Source organism: Nannospalax galili, unplaced genomic scaffold, assembly GCF_000622305.1.
Source record: "Nannospalax galili isolate Female #2095 unplaced genomic scaffold, S.galili_v1.0 scaffold530, whole genome shotgun sequence".
In the NCBI taxonomy this organism is placed as follows: Eukaryota; Metazoa; Chordata; class Mammalia; order Rodentia; family Spalacidae; genus Nannospalax; species Nannospalax galili.
This window is the reverse complement of record NW_008328331.1, coordinates 978,263-997,994: the sequence shown is the minus strand read 5'-3', so window position 1 is coordinate 997,994 and position 19,732 is coordinate 978,263. Positions and strand designations below refer to the sequence as shown.

Below are 19,732 nucleotides of genomic sequence, written 5' to 3'. Positions count from 1 at the left end.
CAGGGGCTTGCAGGAAAGCCAGACAGGAACTGCCCCCTGGCTGGCAACTGGTTCTACCTAGGATCTGGATGCTGTAAAAAACAAAAACAAACAAACAAACAAACAAAAAACAGCTCAGTAATATTTGTTTTAGGTTAATTTTGGCCAGGATGGTCATACTGACAAAAATTTTTTCACCAGAAATCCTTCCAAATCATAGACTGTTGATCATCACGATACTGAGAAAATTTTTGCCTTCATGGGTACTGAGAAGACAGATGACAAGGTGATCTCTACAACTATAGAATAATATATCTGTGTTGTTCTAAGCCATCAAGTTTGTAACACTTTATTGTAAAAGTAATAAACTAATGCATATGCTAACAAAAAACTGTCTAAAAAAAAACCTAGATTTTTCTTACCTACATCCATTGGTCGTTCTGTATTTAAACTATCCATGCTGCCCTGGTGTCCACTTAAAGGTGCTTTTACTTGCTGGTCTGATAACTTCCCAGTACTGACAGATCTAAAAGGAATAGTGATGTGAATAATGAGAAAGCATATTAAAACAACAACAACAACAAATGAGTTAATAGGGATTCAGAGAACAGAACAAGGAAACAAACAAACAAAATGGATGCAAAATGATTTAGAGTAGAGATAAATTTCCATAACCAAAATAAAAACAGAAATAGACTATTCAAGAATCTCAAAAGGAACTCTATTTACACAGTCACAGGAAACATGTAGTTTTCAGATATTCCAAATGTATATAGTACATATTAATTGCATGGCATAAACCACTGACTGACTAATGTATTCTGGTTGCTTTTCATAACATAGTACTTTGATTGTGGGATTAGTTTTCATGTTTAAGGTTAAAGAAGGAATAGCCTTTTACCTGCCAAATATTGCCTTGCTTTGCTGATCAGATCGATGCCTCTCACCTCCTTGTACTAAGAGGCAATGGGAACATTCACGAGGGTCACTTCCATCTTTGGACTGGCCTTCAGCAGGTCCATGACGAGTAACCAAGGCTAACAAGTTGGAAGACGCTTGTGTTTTAGGGATTTTGAAAGGAGCTGTGGTCTAAAGAAACATAATAAGCTAGTTAACATGATCTATGAAATTTTATTTTTGACAGGATATATGGTATACTGCTCATGAGTATAGACTTGGGAGTCGGGCATGGATTCAAACACTGGCTTTTCTATTTATAGCTGTGTGACCTTGGACAGTTCCTATAAGCTCTATAAGGCTCAACCTCCTTTACTGAATACTAGTGATATGCACAGAAAGCACTTGAACCAGTAACTGCTCACTGAAATTATAATTAACTGCAATTAGTCTCATGAAGAATTCTTTCCATAAAGTACCAGCTCATGATATATAAAAGGGTTTAAGAAACACACCTTAGTAGGAGAGCCAATGATTGTTGGTAAAGGCGTTTTAAAGAACCAGTCAGAACTCCGAGGAGAGGACCCCATGTGCTTGGTAGGAGAGGTTCCAAGGCTGCCAGGTCGACTAGGCTGAGGTGAGTAACTGTACCCAGCCCCAGCATGGGATGGGCACACGGGGTCAGAGTGCTGCTTTCTGAGCTTCTGCTTGTTCTGATAGATATCCGTGAGGGTGGGGGCGCTCTGCAATCTAGCACCCAGCAAGAGAGACTGTGGTGACTGAGCCTGTGGCACCGGAGAACCTATCAACAAATGAATTCAACATTACATTAACCCATAGTGAAGGAGTGCAGAACCAAAACCTAGGAAATAAGAGGGCAGTGTGCATGTGCATGTGCGTGTGCGTGTGCGTGTGCGTGTGCGTATGCGTGCGCGCACACATGCAAGCTCCTGTGTATGAGGGCCTGTGTGGCAGTCAGAGGATAAATCAGGTTGGTCCTCATCTTCCACCTTGTTTGAGGCTCTTTGTTGTCTGTGCACACACAAAGCTAGTTGACCTGCCAGTTTCCAGGGACTGGCCCATCCAGAAGTAGGGGCAGTGGCATTACAGACTTATGTTATCATATCCAGCTTTATATGTGTTCTGGGGATTCGAACTCAGTCTTCACACTTACGCAGCAACTGCTTTACCCATGCAGTCAGTTCCCCAGCCCTAAGAAGGCAATTTTTTTTTGTCTTTTTGAGACAGGGTCTCCCTGTAGCCCCAGCTGTCCTGGAACTCACTATGTAGACCAGGCTGTCCTTGAACTCACAGAGATCCAACCTGCCTCTGCCTCCTGAGTGCTGGGATTAAAGGTGTGCGCCACCATACCCGGCAAGAAGGCAAATTTTAAAATAGGAATTCTGACTCCTGATTTTAATTCTTCAAATGAATGCATACTTGGGTTTAACAATATAATTATTTTCTTTTCTTACATACCAACTATAAGAAATTTTCAAACAATATTAGAAGACTGTAACGGTAATAAATCAGGGTTTTGTCTAAAAATAACAAGCATAAAGATACTTTGTCAGTTTTATTAGCAACATATTTAAAACCTAGAGTTCAGATTCTCTACAAAGCAAATATTTGTCAACAGATTTCTTGACTCTGTTTTTATTTTTCAAATTTATTTGTGTGTTATTTGGGCACACACATGCCACAATACGTGTGGAGGTCAGAGGACAACTTGTGGGAGGTGGTTCTCTCCTTCCACCGAGTGAGACTCAGGGACTGAATTCAGGTTGTCAGGCTTGGCACCTTTACTGGTTGAGCCATCTTGCCAGTCCTGATTTTCTTGACTTTTAAGGTCCCACTAAAGTATAAAGAGCCTGGCTGGAGATGTTGTTCAGTAGTAGAACACTTTCCTAGCTAGCACTGAATATAGATAAGATAGATAGATAGATGATAGATGATAGATAGATAGATAGATAGATAGATAGATAGATAGATAGATAGATAGAAATGAATTTAGAAGACTAGTCATCCTTTTCTCACATAAACTATGCTGTTACCAAACAAAGGTCACTTAGTGACCACTTACATATTGTCTGGAGTTTACGCAAACCAAACTATCACCAATAACATTAAGGGCATGCAAACACTGAAGCCAGGTTTGGTGGCTTGTACATGCTTGTACTCTCACACTTAGGAGACTGAGGCAGGAAGAGCTCAAGTTTAACAGCAGCTTGGAATTCAATGCAAGACCTTGTCTCAAGCACACAATCAAAAAAAAAAAAAACCCAAACAGCTTAGGAGACTAGGCATCTCTTTTCACATAAACCGTGCTGTCACAAATAAAGGTCACTAATATTTATGTTCCACTTACACATTCTTGGGAGTTCAAAAAAACCCTCAACAATAACAACAAAAATAGATCCCAATAGGAGCTTGGCTACTGAGACCACTCCCGCTGATCTCATTCCAAACCTAATGGTCACTTTTTCATAACTGTGTTCTACCTTTTATAGAAATAAATTTAATAAAAAAGCAAAATTTGTGGTATATGCGATGTTCAGGAGTTAAATTTTACTTTAAAGAAAAAAATTAAACCTAAAAATGAGTGGATTTTTAAAAATATAGAATTACTTCAATTACTGAACTCTTTTTAAAAAAATATTTTATTATTTTTATTTTATGTGTATGAGTGTATTGCCTGCATGTATGTTAGTGTACCCGTGTCATGCAATGCCCATGGAGGACAGAAGAGGCCGTTGGATCCCATGAAACTGGGGTTACAAACAGCTGTTAGTTGCCATGTGGGTACTGGGATTCGAACCCAGGTCTTCTGCAAGAACAGCCAGTGTTTTCAACTGCTGAGCCATCCCTCTAGTCCCAATTACTGGACTTTTTACATGCCCATACATGACTTATAAAATATAAGTATATATGTACATTTCCAGGAATATATATTACATAATAAAGCATCTTTATTACACAATAAACATCTTTTTTGTGTGTGTCTTTTTGAAGCAGGGTCTCCCTGTAGCCTCAGCTGTTCTGGAACTCACTGTGTAGACCAGGCTGGCCTTGAACTCACAGAGCTCTGCCTGCCTCTGCCTCCCAAGTGCTTGTGCCACCACGCCTGGCAATAAACATCTTTTTTTTTAAATTCCTTTGTTTTGGTTTTTTTTTTTTTTTGGCGATTCATATAGCCCAGGCTGGCCTCCAAATTGCTATAGAGTTATGGATGAGCTTGAAATTCTGATCCTCTCATCTCTACCTCCAGAGTTCTTCGATTATAGGCATGTGCCACTATGCCTATTTTTATGTGGTACTGAGGACTGAACATAAGGCTATGTGCATGATAAACAAGCACCTTACCAACTGAGCTAGATACCCAGCTCCTTGGTTTCTTAATAGTTATTATTATAAAGGAATCTTATTCCCACAGGGAGATACCAACTATATAATTTGCTTTAAAAATAGACCAAAATTCTAAAACATAGCAAATAGTTCATATCAATTCTGTTTTTATTGTTATTTTATGAGTGTTCTACCTCACAAGTGTGTGTGCAAATGCACTTGTGTGTGCAATGCCTGTGGAGGTGAGAAGGCATCAGACTCTCTGGAACTGGAGTTATGGATGGTTGTTAGCTACCATGTGGGTGCTAGGAATTGAACTCAGGTCCTCTACAAGAGCAACCAGTGCTCTTAACTGTTGAGCCATCTCTCCAGCCTCCAATTCTGTTTGATAAAGACAGGAAAAACATTAACTCAAATCCACTCAAATAAAATTAATAGAAGATTCTATTTTCTTACCTGAGGAGTGTCTACTCCTGGATTCATGGCCCTGAGGATGCCCACAGCAGCACTGACTAAACTGCTCAGGAATGGTACCAACTAGGAAGTGAGAGATGGAAAAAACAGGTAAGTATATAAGGTAAAAATACAAGAGTTTGCATAAAAGTGGGGCTTGTCAGACTGCAAGGCCCAGCTGACTGACAGCCCAGGTGCAGTCTTCTTATATCACATTTGTGCTGAGGCCAGACTCCTGAAGACTTATACTAGCCATCAACAAATTCAGGCTTATTCAACTGGTCAGAGAACTCTCGTGACAACTCAGTGTTTAGCACTATTCTTATAGTCTAGATAAAGCTTTCTTAGGATTTGCTATAGTCTGAGACTCTTTTTTCCTAATTTCCCCTCCTTTTCACTCTCCTTTCCCAAATGTCAGACCTGCACCTTGGTCTGAGACCCTCCCCACCTCCTCCTGACCCTCCCTTTTAGCCTTCTTAGGTAGTTCCCCAGGCAATCTTTTGTATTACAATACCTTCTTTATAGCCACCTCCCTAAGAATACAAACTGACCTTGAGCAAGGAAGTTTCAGGGTGTTTACATAGACAAGAGACATGTTTAAAATAAGAAAGGGCAATGTCCAAGTGATAAGGCAACAGGCCTTTTTGACTTTTAGAAGAAGGTTTGAATCTTTTCTTTGGAGACCATGGGGTACTTCAGGAACTTCTGTAGAAATGAAGGAAGGCTAAGATTTGGTTAGAAGATTTTTTTTAATTATTATTTTTATGTGTATGAATGTATTGACTGCATGTGTAAGTGCCTTCATGTTGTGCAGTGCCCTAGGACGTGAGAAGAGGTCGTTGGCTCTCCTGGAACTGGAGTTACAGATGGTTGTTAGCCACCGTATGGGTGCTGGGAATTGAACCTGGGTCTTCGTCAAGAACAGTCAGTGCTCTTAACCACTGAGCCATCTCTCCAGCCCCAAATAAAAAGATTAAAAAAAAATCTTTTTTTTCTTCTTTTCATGTGTGTGTATTATGTAGGCCTGAGGTTGATAATGGGAATCTTTCTCACTCTTCTACCTTAAATCTAGGAGTCCGGGTCTCTCATTTAAACCTAGAGCTCACTGATACAGCTACTCTGGCTAACTAGCTTGCAGGTGGAGGTGAGAGATCTCCTATGTCTGCCTTCTGAGTCTGAAATTACAAGTGGGCCACCCTGCCCGCCTAGCATTTACATGGATCCTGTGGATCCAAAAACATCTGGGCTTCATGGTTGCCTGGCAAATGCTTTAACTACTGATTCATCTCCCTAATACAAAGATTTGTAAGGGGAAGTTGGAAGTGGGATACAGTACAAAGGATGGGAGGGATATGGCCTACAATCAGCAGAAGCACAGCCATCACGACTAGTTTTCCTTGAGAAAATGTGCCCTTCAGCTTTGTTATAGGAAAAAAAGACTTAAAATAATTACATTCTTCTTACCTAAAGGGGATGGTGAGTAAGGCCTAGAAGAGCCAGTAGAGAGTCTTCGTCCTACTGTCTGTACTGTGTCTGCTGGCACAGGGGAGCAGGACCCCAGTCTGAGGAAGCCCATGGGACTGGTGTTAGACCTTCGGACCACTGCAGATCTGGAAAGAAAAAGATAATTACTTCCTGTCTGGCAGGATCTAGGATCCCACTTTATTTCTGTTATTTTATTTTTTTTCTAATATTTCCTAACAACATTCCATATAGAAGAGTGTTTTAAAACACTAACAAAAACTGGGTATTGTGGTGAACGCCTTTAATCCCAGCACTCAGGAGGCAGAGGGACTGGATCTCCGTGAGTTCAAGGCCAGGCTGGTCTACATAATGAATTCCAGGCCAGCTGGGGTTACAGGGAAACCATGTCTCAAAAAGACCAAAAAAGGCCAGGCACGGTGGTGCATAAATATTGATTTTAAAATAAAAAATGAGTGAATTATAATTAACCTAAGGTTATGATAAGTATATTTTCCAGAAATTAAATTAGTGGGAAACACCAGAACTTCACAGTTAAGACCCTATTGTTGGATTCTAGAACAAACAAGGAGCTTTCATAGTGTTAGAAGGTGCTATGCAAGCTACCTGAAGAGAAAATTTATCATGAAATACCTAGCAGTGAGTCCTGTGAGTTACAACAACTGGCATGGCAAGATATGTCCATTGGTGCAATAGTGACACTAATATTATACTACTTTCTAATTGGATTTAAGGTCTGCTTCACAGGATGGAGCCCACACTTGACAATGATATCAGGCCTAGGAACCTGAGGCTAGATGGCCCACAGACCACGGGGGAGAATCTATTACAATTATTCTCCTATATAAATATGGTATTAAACGAATTTCTAATGACTTTTTTTTTTCTTTTTGAGACAAGAGCTCCCTATAGCCCCAGCTGGCCTGGAACTTGCTATGTAGACCAGGCTGGCCTTGATCTCACAGAGATCTGCCTGCCTCTGCCTCCCAAGTGCTGGGACTAAAAGGGGTGTGCCACCATGCCTGACTCTAATGACTGATTTTTATACCTACAGATCAATGCACCTCTCAACTCTTACCAGAGAAGATTCCTTATACAGCAGACACAGAGAACCATAACTGGCCAATGTGCAGAGAATAAGAGGCTGCAGATGGTTTATACCTGAACAGACACCTATGTCAATTTCTGCCTCTTAAGGCTCACAGATCATTGTGGAAGAGGAGGCAGAAAGATTTATGTAAGAGTCAGAGGAGGTGGATTACTACAAAGAAACAGCTTTCCATACAGCTAGTCAGTTACACGTCTGAAGTCACAGCAATGGTGACAGTATGCACAAATCCCATGTAAGCTCAAGCCAGACATGGGGAAGTGGATAAGAAGCTCCAACTCTATCTACAGAAATTGTGGTACAAATGGCTGCTGGGATGGGCAGAGAAAATCTCTTGGTAGGTTAAGCAGGCTCCAGTGGATGACTCCACACTAAAAGGCATTTGGGGACACAAACCTGACTCTATAGGCCTTAACAGATATATTAGAGTATGGAAATTTTTTATTTTTTGTCTTTTTGAAGCAGTATCTTCCTGTAGCCCCAGCTGTCCTGGAACTCACTATGTAGACCAGGCTGGCCTTGAACTCACAGAGATCCGCCTGCCTCTGCCTCCCAAGTTTTAGAGCATGGAAAATTTGGTGGTGGTGAGAGGTAGTAAGGAGGGGTACGGATATGGGAGGGAATCTAAATACGATCAAAATATATAGTATGAAACTGAAAAATTCTATTTAAAAGAGAAAAAACAGAGGAAAAAATAATGGAAACACAGTATTTACTTTTCTACAGATCTTTAAAAACTTGCTTAAAAGAAGACATTTGGCTGGGCGTGGTGGTGCATGCCTGTGGTCCCAGCACTTGGGAGGCAGAGGCAGGTGGATCTCTGTGAGTTCAAGGCCAGCCTGGTCTACATAGTCAGTTCCAGGATAGCTGGGGATACAGGGAGACCCTGCTTCAAAAAAAAGACATTTGAAATTTTTTTTCTGTGTGTCTTTTTGAGACAGCGTCTCCCTGTATCCCCAGCTGGCCTGGAACTTGCTATGTAGACCAAGCTGGCTTTGAACTCAGAGATCCGCCTACCTTTGCCTCCCAAGGACTAAAGGCATGTGCTACCACATTTGAATTTTCGTAATTTGGCATTCAAGTTGCCATTTACTATATTATTTGGGGTAAAATACATGAAAAAGAACCAAGCTTACACAGGCATGTCCTAGGAAAGTGAAAATATTTTGGTAGCATTTCCAAATAACTATGATACTCCCTTGATATTAAGCATATAGTGGTAGCAATTACAGGATAATAAGGGGGAGAGTTCAAATAAAGAAAAAGATCCTGAAGATTGCCCAGTAACAGATTGAACAGCCCCAAAAATAAAAATTGAACAAGTCAGACAAAAACCACCTATCAACAAAAATAACCTTTACCCCCCTCTTCCCCGCTACAAATCCTCATGGACTGAGGAAGACAAAGGCCCAGATATTAAAACCCAGATTTCAAAAACTTCCAAAGACTCCCAGATAAATCCTCTTCCCCCTTCACCGCCAGCACCACCATCTGCGGCGCCACCCCCCACAGCCATTGAACGGCTCTGTAATCTCAGGGATAATGGGAGCTATTACCTCCCAAATCCTCAGCCACAATGACCCAAAAAGCCCACCTACAGAAGCCTTCCCCATTAACCTACAAATAACAAGACAATGTCCATTGGCTTGGTACCCACTCCTGGCAGCAGACTTAAAAGAACTACTGTCAAGCTGTCTGCAAGGACGGGATCCATGCTCCATGGACCAAATCTATATTACAAACCTTTAATACTAGCCTCCTAACCTCCCAGGACTGGAGAGATATCTGTCGATCCACACTCCCCAGTCCATTATTTGTACAAAATGGGAGGCTTTATTTAGAGATGAATGCCTGATACACGCTAAAAAGATTGACATACATAATCAACAACTAAGACCACAACAAGGGCAAGATCCACCATGTGGATTCATAAATTGGAATTATGACCAACTGTTCGGTCAGGGCAATTTTTCCACAGGACTTCAACAAGCAGTGATTCCTGCCAGCTGTTTTGAACAGGTCTGCTTATGTGCACTATAGGCCTGGGACCGCCTAACCCCCTTGTCCACAGGGCCTGAAGAGACTGCTTCATTAACCTTCCTAAAACAAAAACTAACTGAAACCCTCCCAGATTTTATACTAAGAGTGCAGGCCAGTTTAGATAGAAAAATAACAGACCCCACAGCCAAAGCAATGCTTCTAAACAACATCGTCTGGGAAGGGATGACCCCTGAACACAGACAAGCATCCCAGGTACTAAAAAATGAACATTACGACAAATGGATTGTGGCCACCCTTGACATTGGGACTGCTGCATACCAGGCCTCCTCCCTTGCCCAGGCCTTTATAGCTGCAACCCAACCCAACTCAAAATGTTTTAAATATGGGGAAACTGGACACTGGAAAGAAAATTGCCCCAAAAATGGTTCGGTTGCCCCTTGACCTCCTAAAACCTTCTGTCCTCGCTGTAGAAAGGGCTTTCACTGGAAAAAGTATTGTAAATCTAAATATGACAGAGATGGCAAACTTTTGCCACTTTTAAACTCCTCTTGGGGCAACCCTCAGCCCCGCTAACAAGAGGGAAGCCACAAACATTATGGGTAACCAGCATTACAGAAAATACCCATCCAAAATTAACCATAAAAATAGACAATAATCCTTTCAAATGCCTCCTTGACACTGGGGCTGATAAAACCATTTTAAGGTGCTCTGAGGTTCCCCCACACTGGGAGTTAATACCGGGACCTCAACTGATGGGAGTAGAAGGCCCCTCCCGAGGATTCATCACTAAAAAAACTTCTATAAATGGGAGGATCCTGATGGAGAGGTCCGCACGATAAGACCCCTGATTGCAGATATAGCCACAAATCTCATAGGACGAGATGTCCTGGAAGACCTCAATGTAGTTCTTGCCAGTGGATCTGAAGGAGAGTGCCTTCAAATAGATGATCATATGAGGTTCCTAAAACAAAAAAAACCCCAATCCTAATGGCCACTGTTGATTACCAGACAGCTGAGTCACATTAGGCCCTCCAGGAGCCCATGGAACACCCCAGTCTTTGTAATAAAGAAAAAGAGAGGGGCATGGCGACTGCTACAAGACCTCAGAGCCATAAACAAAACCATGAAAATATGGGGATCACCCCAAAGAGGCCTGCCCATGATCTCTGCCATCCCCATTAATACACCCCTGTTAGTCCTAGATATAAAAGACTGCTTAGTCTTCATCTGTTTACATAACAATGATTGCCACCATTTTGCCTTCTCAGTTCCAAAAATGAACAATTCTGGGCCAGCCGATCGATATGAATGGCAAGTTCTGCCACAGGGTATGGCAAATAGCCCTACAACCTGCCTGGAGGCCGTTGCAAATGCACTCTCACCCCTTCTGAAAAAAGGCCTACATGTTTATCATTACATGGATGACCTCTTGGTCTGGCAAGACGAGGATTCCTCTCTGGAGGACCTGAGAAATTCTATGATAAACACCCTAGAAACAAGAGATCTTATGATAGCCATAAATAAGATACAATCAGTTCCCCCCATTACCTTCCTGGGGACTGAATGCCTACTACTGTTAGACACCTTAAATCTATCCTGGATACTCCCCCTTCCCCTTACCCCTAATTCCTTTCAGAGCTTTTTAGGCAACATTAATTGGCTAAGGCCCTGGCTTCCCATCCCCCCCAAGTCAATTACAGCCACTCTTTAATCTCCTAAAGAGAGACAAAAACCCAGCCTCCAGACAGTATCTAAACCCAGATGCCAAAAAGGCTCTCCAAATAATAACCACTTCCAAAAGGCAACACTAGCCAGATATGACCCCAAGGTACTGGTTCAACTCTTAATTTTTAACTCCTCCCCCACCATGGTGGGAGAAATTTATCAGCCACAGGGAGTACTAGAATGGCTTCATATGCCAGTAGGGGGTGCTCCTCGTTTTCTTATAGAAGTAGACACCCTTCAGATCCCTACAGATTATAGGAAAAGAACCTGATACCCTCATTATCCCCTTCCCATTATCAGATGTACAATGGCTCCTAAAACATCATTCCTCTTTTTCAATTAGCTTAATAGGCTTCCCAGGACAGACTGATAATCACTACCCCAAAGATAAATGGATGTCAGTTATTCTGGTACTTTGCTGGCTCCTACCTCGGCTCTTCTGCTGAAGACCCATTAAAAATACTACAACAGCCTTTACAGATGGGGGAAAAAGGGGGGCGGCATTGGTCATATACGACTCCCCTAATGACCCCCCCATGATATATTTTCAGCCTCTGTCTGATAAATCTCCACAATTTAAAGAGCTCTTTGCCATCTTATGGCCCTTAACAAGATTGATGAACCCTTCAACCTTTATTCTGACACCATTTACGCTGTTAATTTACTCCCATGGCTAGGTTGCTCCTTTGTCAAGATAGATAGCAACCCCTTCTCACCCTTGCTAATTAAAATTTCTACACCGCTACAAAAATGGATGGCTCCATTATTTGTCCAGCATAACAGGTCCCACTCCTCCCTCCCAGTTCCTCTTACTGAAGGAAATGCCATAGCAGATGAGGTAGCCACCGCTGGAACATTCTCCACCAGCATAACAGGCGCCCAGCACCTCCACCATGCCACCCACATTAATTTATGAGGGCTCCATCTCAGATTCCCCCACATTCCCCTCAAACAACTTAAACACATTATTAAAACCTGTTCTTCCTGTATATCAATGATACATACCCCCACACAACAGATGGGCACCAATCCTCGGGGGCTAAAATCTAACACGCTCTGGCAAATTGATGTAACCCCCAATTCGGCAGACAAAAATACAGTATTTATAACTATAGACACATGCTCCCACTTCCTTTAGGCTACTTCCCAAACTGGTGAAAGTTCAAAAAATCTAATATATTACATGCTATCATGGGCCTCCCCTCACAACTAAAGACGGATAATGTCCCAGCATTTACCATCTCTCTATTTAAAAAATTTTGTGAGCCGGGCGTGGTGGCACACGCCTTTAATCCCAGCACTTGGGAGGCAGAGGCAGGTGGATCTCTGTGAGTTCAAGGCCAGCCTGGTCTACATAGTGAGTTCCAGGACAGCTGGGGCTACAGGGAGATCCTGTCTCAAAAAAAAAAAAAATTTGTGAAGCCTGGAAATTCACCCATCACACTGGCATCCCATATAACCCACAAGGACAAGCCATTGTGGAAAGGTCACATAAAACCTTAAAAGACCAACTACAAAGACAGGCTCAAACAACGCATTCTCCCAACATTCAATTAGCATTAGCCTTGTTTACCCTTAATGTACTCAATGTATGTGTAGGCTCTGATGCCCCCCCCATCACCCGACACTGGGCCCAGACACACCCCACACCACCCATCATGGTTAAATGGAGGGACCTCCTTGATGGAATCTGGAAAGGACCAGATCCATTACTGACCACAGGGAGAGGATTTGCTTGTGTTTTTCCACAAGATCAACCAAAGCCTATCTGGGTTCCAGCCAGATATGTCCGGCACCTCCCTGCCCACAAAAAAGATGGCTGGCATGACTCTGTTGGAGACAACGAAAAGGAAGAAGAGGAAACAACACCACAACCCACACCGGATCACATGGAAAGAGATCCATGATCTGGTGGAGACTGCTCACCACAGATGCCCGCCCCCCCCCAGCTTCCTTCTCTGTCATTCTCATGGCCATTTTTACCCTACTTAACACCAATGTTTCGGCCACCACCCCCCCCCACACCCAATACTATGCTCTGGAGATTTTATGTCAGGGTAAAATATCAAGGGAAAAATCAAATAATTGGAACCACAGACTGCCCCCTAGTGGGCTGTCAAAAGCCCATAGAAATCATAATATACCCAAATGCTAGCAGATACAAAACTGATGAACACGTTTGCTTTCCTTTCTGACAGACAGATCCATCATGTCTCAAGGAAGTTGATACCTATGGGAGCTGCCACTATTGCAGTCCCTGTAGGTTGGAACTAGGATTAACTGGGGGATATCAGGGTATAACAGGACAGGAAAGACCCATTTACCTGAAAGATAATAAGTATCTCTATGGAAACCATGACTATTCCCTAATATATGTTGCAGATCCATGGGACAATCGCTGCCGTGTCAGAGTGATGGGAAAGCTCTACCCAGGCACATTCTCTAGCTACCCTACTGCTGATTTTCCTATCTCTCGACAGCTTGTACCTGTAGCTAAGCCCATGCTAACTCATCCTAATATTATTCTACAGGACCAGATAAGATCAACAATGTCCTGGAGCCAATACATTCAATATGTTGCTAACTTTCTTCCCTTCACCACCCACCCTAATGCCTCTGTTTCTTTTGTGCATCCAGCAGTAGACCTTTACTGACAGCAGTACCGGTTAATACCACCCTTCTTTACCCAGAAACAAAGATTTCATCAACTCTCATCTGTTGGATATTCCCTTATTTGAACAATTGGCTAACTATCTAATTTGCATTTCCAGCAAGAATAAGCCTCACTAATGTTACTCTCTTCAGGACAGCATGCGTCACCCCTCCTCTTTTTCTATGGTGCAAAGGAAACACCCAGCCCTGTATTAACTCCTCTTTGTCCACCTTTTGCGTACCTGTAATGATTACTCCCCAGGTATACTTATTCGAGGAAGAAGAGGCCACCTTACTCCTTCACACCCGCCCGCAGAGAGAAATCTTCATCTCCCTGCTAGTGGGACTTGGACTCGCCCTCTCCCTAGGTGCCACTGTACAAACCCATCACCTGGCAGGAGACTTTTGAGACAAGCTCGACCTAGCAATGGCATCTACAACTGACAGCCTTGAGTCTCTCCATTGGCAAATGAACTCTCTTTCCGGGGTTGTGCTCCAAAACAGAAGAGCACTAGACTTAATAACTGCTGAACATGGGCGGGGGGGGGGGGGGGGGGGGACGGGACATGGACACGTGTAGTATTGGGAGAAGAATGCTGTTTTTTTTTTTTTAATGAATCAAATGTTGTTGAGACCAAGGTTAATACTCTCAAAAACCTTTGTAACGATCTATTTTCAAGATTTCAACCCACTGAACAATTAGGTTGGTTTAGTAACCCCTTGTTTTCATGGCTCCTACCCTTTGTTAGCCCCTGATCATGCTGTGTGTCATTTTGATGCTTGCTCCCTGTTTCATACAATTTCTTTGCTGACAAATTACTACCATTGCAAAAATTACTACCAATCAGGTCATGGTCAATTATCAGACTTTGGATTCTCCCAAGATAGATGAGTTGACTCTTAAAGCTTGTGATGACACTTCTCCATTATAAAACAAAACAGGGGGAGATGTTGGGGGACCCTGCTGCTAAGGTTGCAGTCCACCATGTCCGGATAGTTCTAAGGAGCTCGGTGCTATATGGAGGACTCCCTTTCTCAGCGGGAGCTTCCTGCTCTTTGCCTGACCTTATTTGGAAAGTGCCTCCAAGCACAGATGCCTGGCCTTATTTGGAACATGACCTTGGGCATAGTTACCTGCAATAAACTGCCCCCAGGTTTTTTTCTGTATGATAATTAGGCATTGCCCTATAGCCAGATGATAGGATCCCCCTACTACATGTAAATAAAGCATACTATGAACACCTATCAGCTGAAGCTTTGGTTACCATCTCCACCCTATATTTTTCCCTGACCCCCACTGAATAAACAAGCTGTATCACTGAAACTGACTCCCGGAAGGTCTTTTCCTTCCATGCTCACTGGCTATCCTGACCCCGTTTGTCACTTCTGCTCCCTTTGTTCTCATGGGTCGGTGGCCAACGGCCCACGAGGGGAGGGAGAGGCCCACAGTAGATCAAGAGTTAGCTACATGTGGGATCTGAAACTGTATCCATAAACATTTGTACTTAGTTAATTCTGCAAAGCAGCCTTCACTTTGAATAAACCTTTAATATGGGCATCTTTCTTTTAAAACTTATTATTTTATGTGTACGAGTGTTTTGACTACATGTATATAGGTATACCATGTGTGTGCCTGATGCATGTGGAAGCCAGAAGAGGGCACAAGTTCCTCTGGAACTGGAGCTACAGACTCCTGTGAACTGCCATGTGGGTGCTGGGAACCAAACTTGGGTCCCTCTGCAAGAGCATCAGGTGTTCTTAACCACTAAGTCATTTCTCCAGTCCTCTGTACATTTTTTTTAATCATTTGGGCAATACTGGTTCACTAAGCCATGCAGATATTTCAAATACTGATATATTGCACAGTATTAAAAGCAACATTCTTCCAGGAAACTTGGAATTGGAGAGATCAGTAAGAAGTCCCAACCTTAGCTGTGGAACTATTGACAACTGATCACTGCTGTCTGAGGGAGATGTGGCCTTCTTTAAGGAAGTGATGCTAGATAGACTGACCAGGCTCCTGTGAATGAACTCACACTGAGGGACATCTGGAGCACAAACTTGACTCACTTGAACATATGTGACAGATGTAGGAAATCTACAGGTGAGGAGAAAGGATGGTGCAGATAGGGAAGGGGGTCTAAATTAAATGTACTGTACAAAAGCACAAATATTCAATAAAAAATAAAAATAAAATATAAAAATACAATTTTTCTTTGGTCTTTTTGAGACAGGGTCTCCCTGAAGCCCCAGCTGGCCTGGAACTCACTGTGTAGATCTGCCTGCCTCTGCCTCCCAAGTGCTGGGATTAAAGCATACATCACCATGCCCAGCAAAATTAAATTTTTTTTAAAAAGTCACATTCAGCTGGGTGTGGTGACGCATGCCTTTAATCCCAGCACTCGGGAGGCAGAGTCAGGCAGATCTCTGTGAGTTCAAGGCCAGCCTTGGTCTACACAGTGAGTTCCAGAACAGCTGGGGCTACAGGGAGACTCTGTCTCAAAAAGACAAAAAAAAAAAAAAAGTCACATTCATATTAAAATGTCACCATAAATCATAACAGAAATATTTGGGGAAACACTAAGAGCATTGTCAACATTACAGTGGAGATTATGTCTTCAAAAGTTTTAATTTAGATTTTAAAACTAATCATAAGTATTTATCCTCACTTGTTTTCTTCAAAGTAGCAACACTTAGTTCATTTTTAACAAAATGGCTGCTAAACTTCTATATCATAGTTTGTCATTCTTTAAAGAATGCTCAGTGAAAAAGTGGGTATCTTGGTTCAGTTGACAATCTCAACAATCACACAATGTTTTTCCTAAGGCAACAGTCTTACAACAAAAGTGCTTCAAGCGAATATTCTGCCCAAGGGTTATGATTTTCAGAAGGTAACTTTTGCTCCTTTGTCAAGGACATTCCTTTGCATTGTATGTGGTGGCAAAGATTATAAAGTACAGTTGCATGTCACTACCTTGATCATGCTAAGTCACCAGCATTACTATTCATTTTTGCTTTCTGTACCATCAATGCATACATCAACACAATGAGAAAAGCAAACAGTGTCCAAGTCTTAGTATGAAAGCAGTTTTGACCTATGGGCCCACAGACTACACTTTTGACAACTACTTGCTAAACACTCTTTCTTTCATATTACACCTTGGAAACTTCTCTTTTTTTTCTTAGCTTCCTTACTCTGTTGGAATAAAAGCTGCATAGTATTCTATCACAGTTAGATCATATGAGTTTCATACTGGTGGACACAGCTTTTCAGTTAATAAGTTATATCATACACAAAGACTATCTATGGAGAATATGTATCTATGCATACAGATATTGAGAACAAGTTGCCAAAATTGAAGTGCTATTTCCTCCTTCTGTGCTCAGTGAGTTCCCTAAGATTTAGGCCTCTGTGGGGCTATTATGGGGCACAGTGATTCTTGTTCTATCAGAACCCTGAATATGTGCACACTTATATTTGCCCTGTGGAAGTGGGACTGTAATGAAGTCTCTCATCACTGATCGTCTTATTTATTTGTGTTTATAAATCTGGTCCTTTACTATTATCCTAATGGTGGTCTCAGGATGGGACACAAATATACAACATGCAGAAAATCTACAGAAATGCATAGCCTGACTCTTAAAACAACAACAACAACAACAAAAACAAAAACAAAAAAAAAACCGGGTCGTAGCCGGGCATGGTGGCGCATGCCTTTAATCCCAGCACTTGGGAGGCAGAGGCAGGCGGATATCTGTGAGTTCAAGGCCAGCCTGGTCCACACAGTGAGTTCCAGGACAGCTGGGGCTACTAGGAGACCCTGTCTCAAAAAGACCAAAAAAACCCCAAAAAACAAAAACCCAGGGTCTTATGTAGCTTACGAATGGCCTTGAACGTAGTTGAGGATACCCCTGAACTTCTGATCCTCTTCCCTCTAACTCCCAAGTGCTAGGATTATAGGCATCTGCCACCATTTACTCAGTGCTTATTCTTGAATTAATGGCTTTATACATGCAAGACAAGTACTCTACCAGCTGAGCTACATCCCCAGCCCAAGTTCTTTCTCAAACTATTTTTTTTGGGGGGGGGAACATCAGCTCCCTGTAGCCCCCAGCTGGCCTGGAACTCACTATATAAACAACACTGACCTCCACCTCAGAGTTCTGCCTGGCTCTATCTCTCAAACTCCAGGATTAAAGGTATAAGCTACCGTGCCTGGCTCTTCCTCAAATCTTTAAACTAATTACATTTGTGGGCAGATATATGCTAAGCATATATAAAAACAAATCTTTGGAGCCGGGTGATATTTAAAGATGCTACTGGCTGCCAGGCGTGGTGGTGTATGCTTTTAATCCCAGCACTCAAGAGGCAGAGGCAGGCAGATCTCTGTGAGTTTGAGGCCAGCCTGGTCTAGTGAGTTCAGGCCAGCTGGGGCTACGAGGAGACCCTGTCTCAAAAAAAAAAAAAGACCAAAAACAACAACAACAAAAAAACGAAAATGAAAACAAAAACAAAAACAGATCTTTGAGCTGGGCATGGTGGTGCATGCCTTTAATCCCAGCAGGCGGGAAGCAGAGGCAGGTGTATCTACACAGTAAATTCCAAGCCAGCTGAGACTACAGGAAGACCAAGTCTCAAAAAGAACAACAACAACAACAAATCCCACAGATTTATGAGGGGCTGTAGAGCTGCAGTAAGAGCACTTGCTGCTCTGCTCTTAACAGAGGATCTGGGTTTGGTTCCCAGCACCCACATGGTGGCTAACAATTATCTGTAAACTCCAGTTCCAGGGCAGCCAATACCCTCTTCTGACCTTCGCAGGCACTGCACAAAACAGGTTCACTTACAGGGTCTCCCTGTAGCCCCAGCTGTCCTGGAACTCACTATGTAGAACAGGCTGGCCTCGAACTCACAAAGATCCGCCTTCCTCTTTCTCCCAAGTGCTGGTATTGAAGGCATGCGCCACTGCGCCCAGCACACATAAAATATTTTTTAAAAAAACAGATATTTGGGTATTAATGAAAAAAGAAAGAAAGAAAGAAAGAAAACTGGCTTACCTTGGTGATCCATGTGGATTTGTGCCAGAGCTAGCAGTGGAGGTAAGATTCTGCTCTATGCGCTGGTAATTCCTTACTTGAGTAGGAACTGGAATTGGGGTTGTTTCGCTGTGAGGTGACACAGTAGGTTGACACTGCCTGCCACCATAATTTAAGAAAGAAAAATTGGTCAGAATAGTTTTCTTTCATTTGATGTTATTGATATTTAGAGAAAATTCTAAAAACCTAAATGACCACTTCTGAATATACATAAGAAATAACCCTGTTAAAAAATATATACCTCCAAAACTCACATCTGTCAAGAATTCTGGCATTTATATGCATGTTGAAAACTAAGAACTTTATCAATAACCTAGAAAAAAAGTTCTTCTACAACAATGGGAAAAGCCCACCATTTGCAATGGTTTCATCTACTCACATTCTGCTATTTAGTACTATATGAAAGGAAAAAGAAAAAAAAACATTTTTAGTAAATAAGTTGGGTAAAAGTACAGGGAGTTCAAGAGCAAAGATGACTAGAGTATTTATAAAGGTCATGAATGCAGCAACTCTCACTACTGACAGCTTACTGTGCTCTCACAGCATATAGCTGAGAAGAGGACCACATCTGAACATGAGCACTGTAACAACTTCTTCCTCGCTTTTCAGAAATTCAGAAATAGTAAGCCCTTAGCTCACTTTCAATTCATTTTATAATGTATTAGGGACTGTACAGAGCTGTACAGTGGGAGTTTGATAAAATATTTCACTATATACCTATATGACAATCTCAACAATAAAGAAAAAATTTTAAATTAAGAGAAGTTGGGACTGGAGAAATGGTTCAGTGGTTAACACTGGCTGCTCTTGCAGAGGACCCGGGTTCAGTTCCCAGTACTCACATGGTGGCTAACAACTGTCTGTAACTCCAGTTCCAGGGAATTTGACATCCTTGTCTTACCTCCACAAGCATTGTACTACAGGGTGCACTTATATACATCCAGGCAATACACTCATACACATAAAAATAATAAATATACATATATATATATA

The 19,732-nt window shown here is 42.1% G+C and overlaps 1 protein-coding gene across 3 annotated transcripts in view; it reads right to left on the bottom strand.

Moving 5' to 3' along the window:
- Positions 1 to 19,732, bottom strand: part of Ulk2 (unc-51 like autophagy activating kinase 2) — a 112,641-nt gene that overhangs the window by 26,483 nt on the left and 66,426 nt on the right. For all 3 annotated transcript variants that reach the window (XM_017795870.2, XM_017795826.2, XM_017795835.2), the window contains exons 15-20: positions 18,701 to 18,838; positions 6,139 to 6,284; positions 4,678 to 4,758; positions 1,392 to 1,678; positions 881 to 1,068; positions 402 to 505 (exon numbers count right to left, since the gene is read on the bottom strand). In XM_017795870.2, the coding sequence (XP_017651359.1) occupies positions 402 to 505; positions 881 to 1,068; positions 1,392 to 1,678; positions 4,678 to 4,758; positions 6,139 to 6,284; positions 18,701 to 18,838 (944 nt within the window). The remainder of the gene's footprint in view (positions 1 to 401; positions 506 to 880; positions 1,069 to 1,391; positions 1,679 to 4,677; positions 4,759 to 6,138; positions 6,285 to 18,700; positions 18,839 to 19,732) is intronic.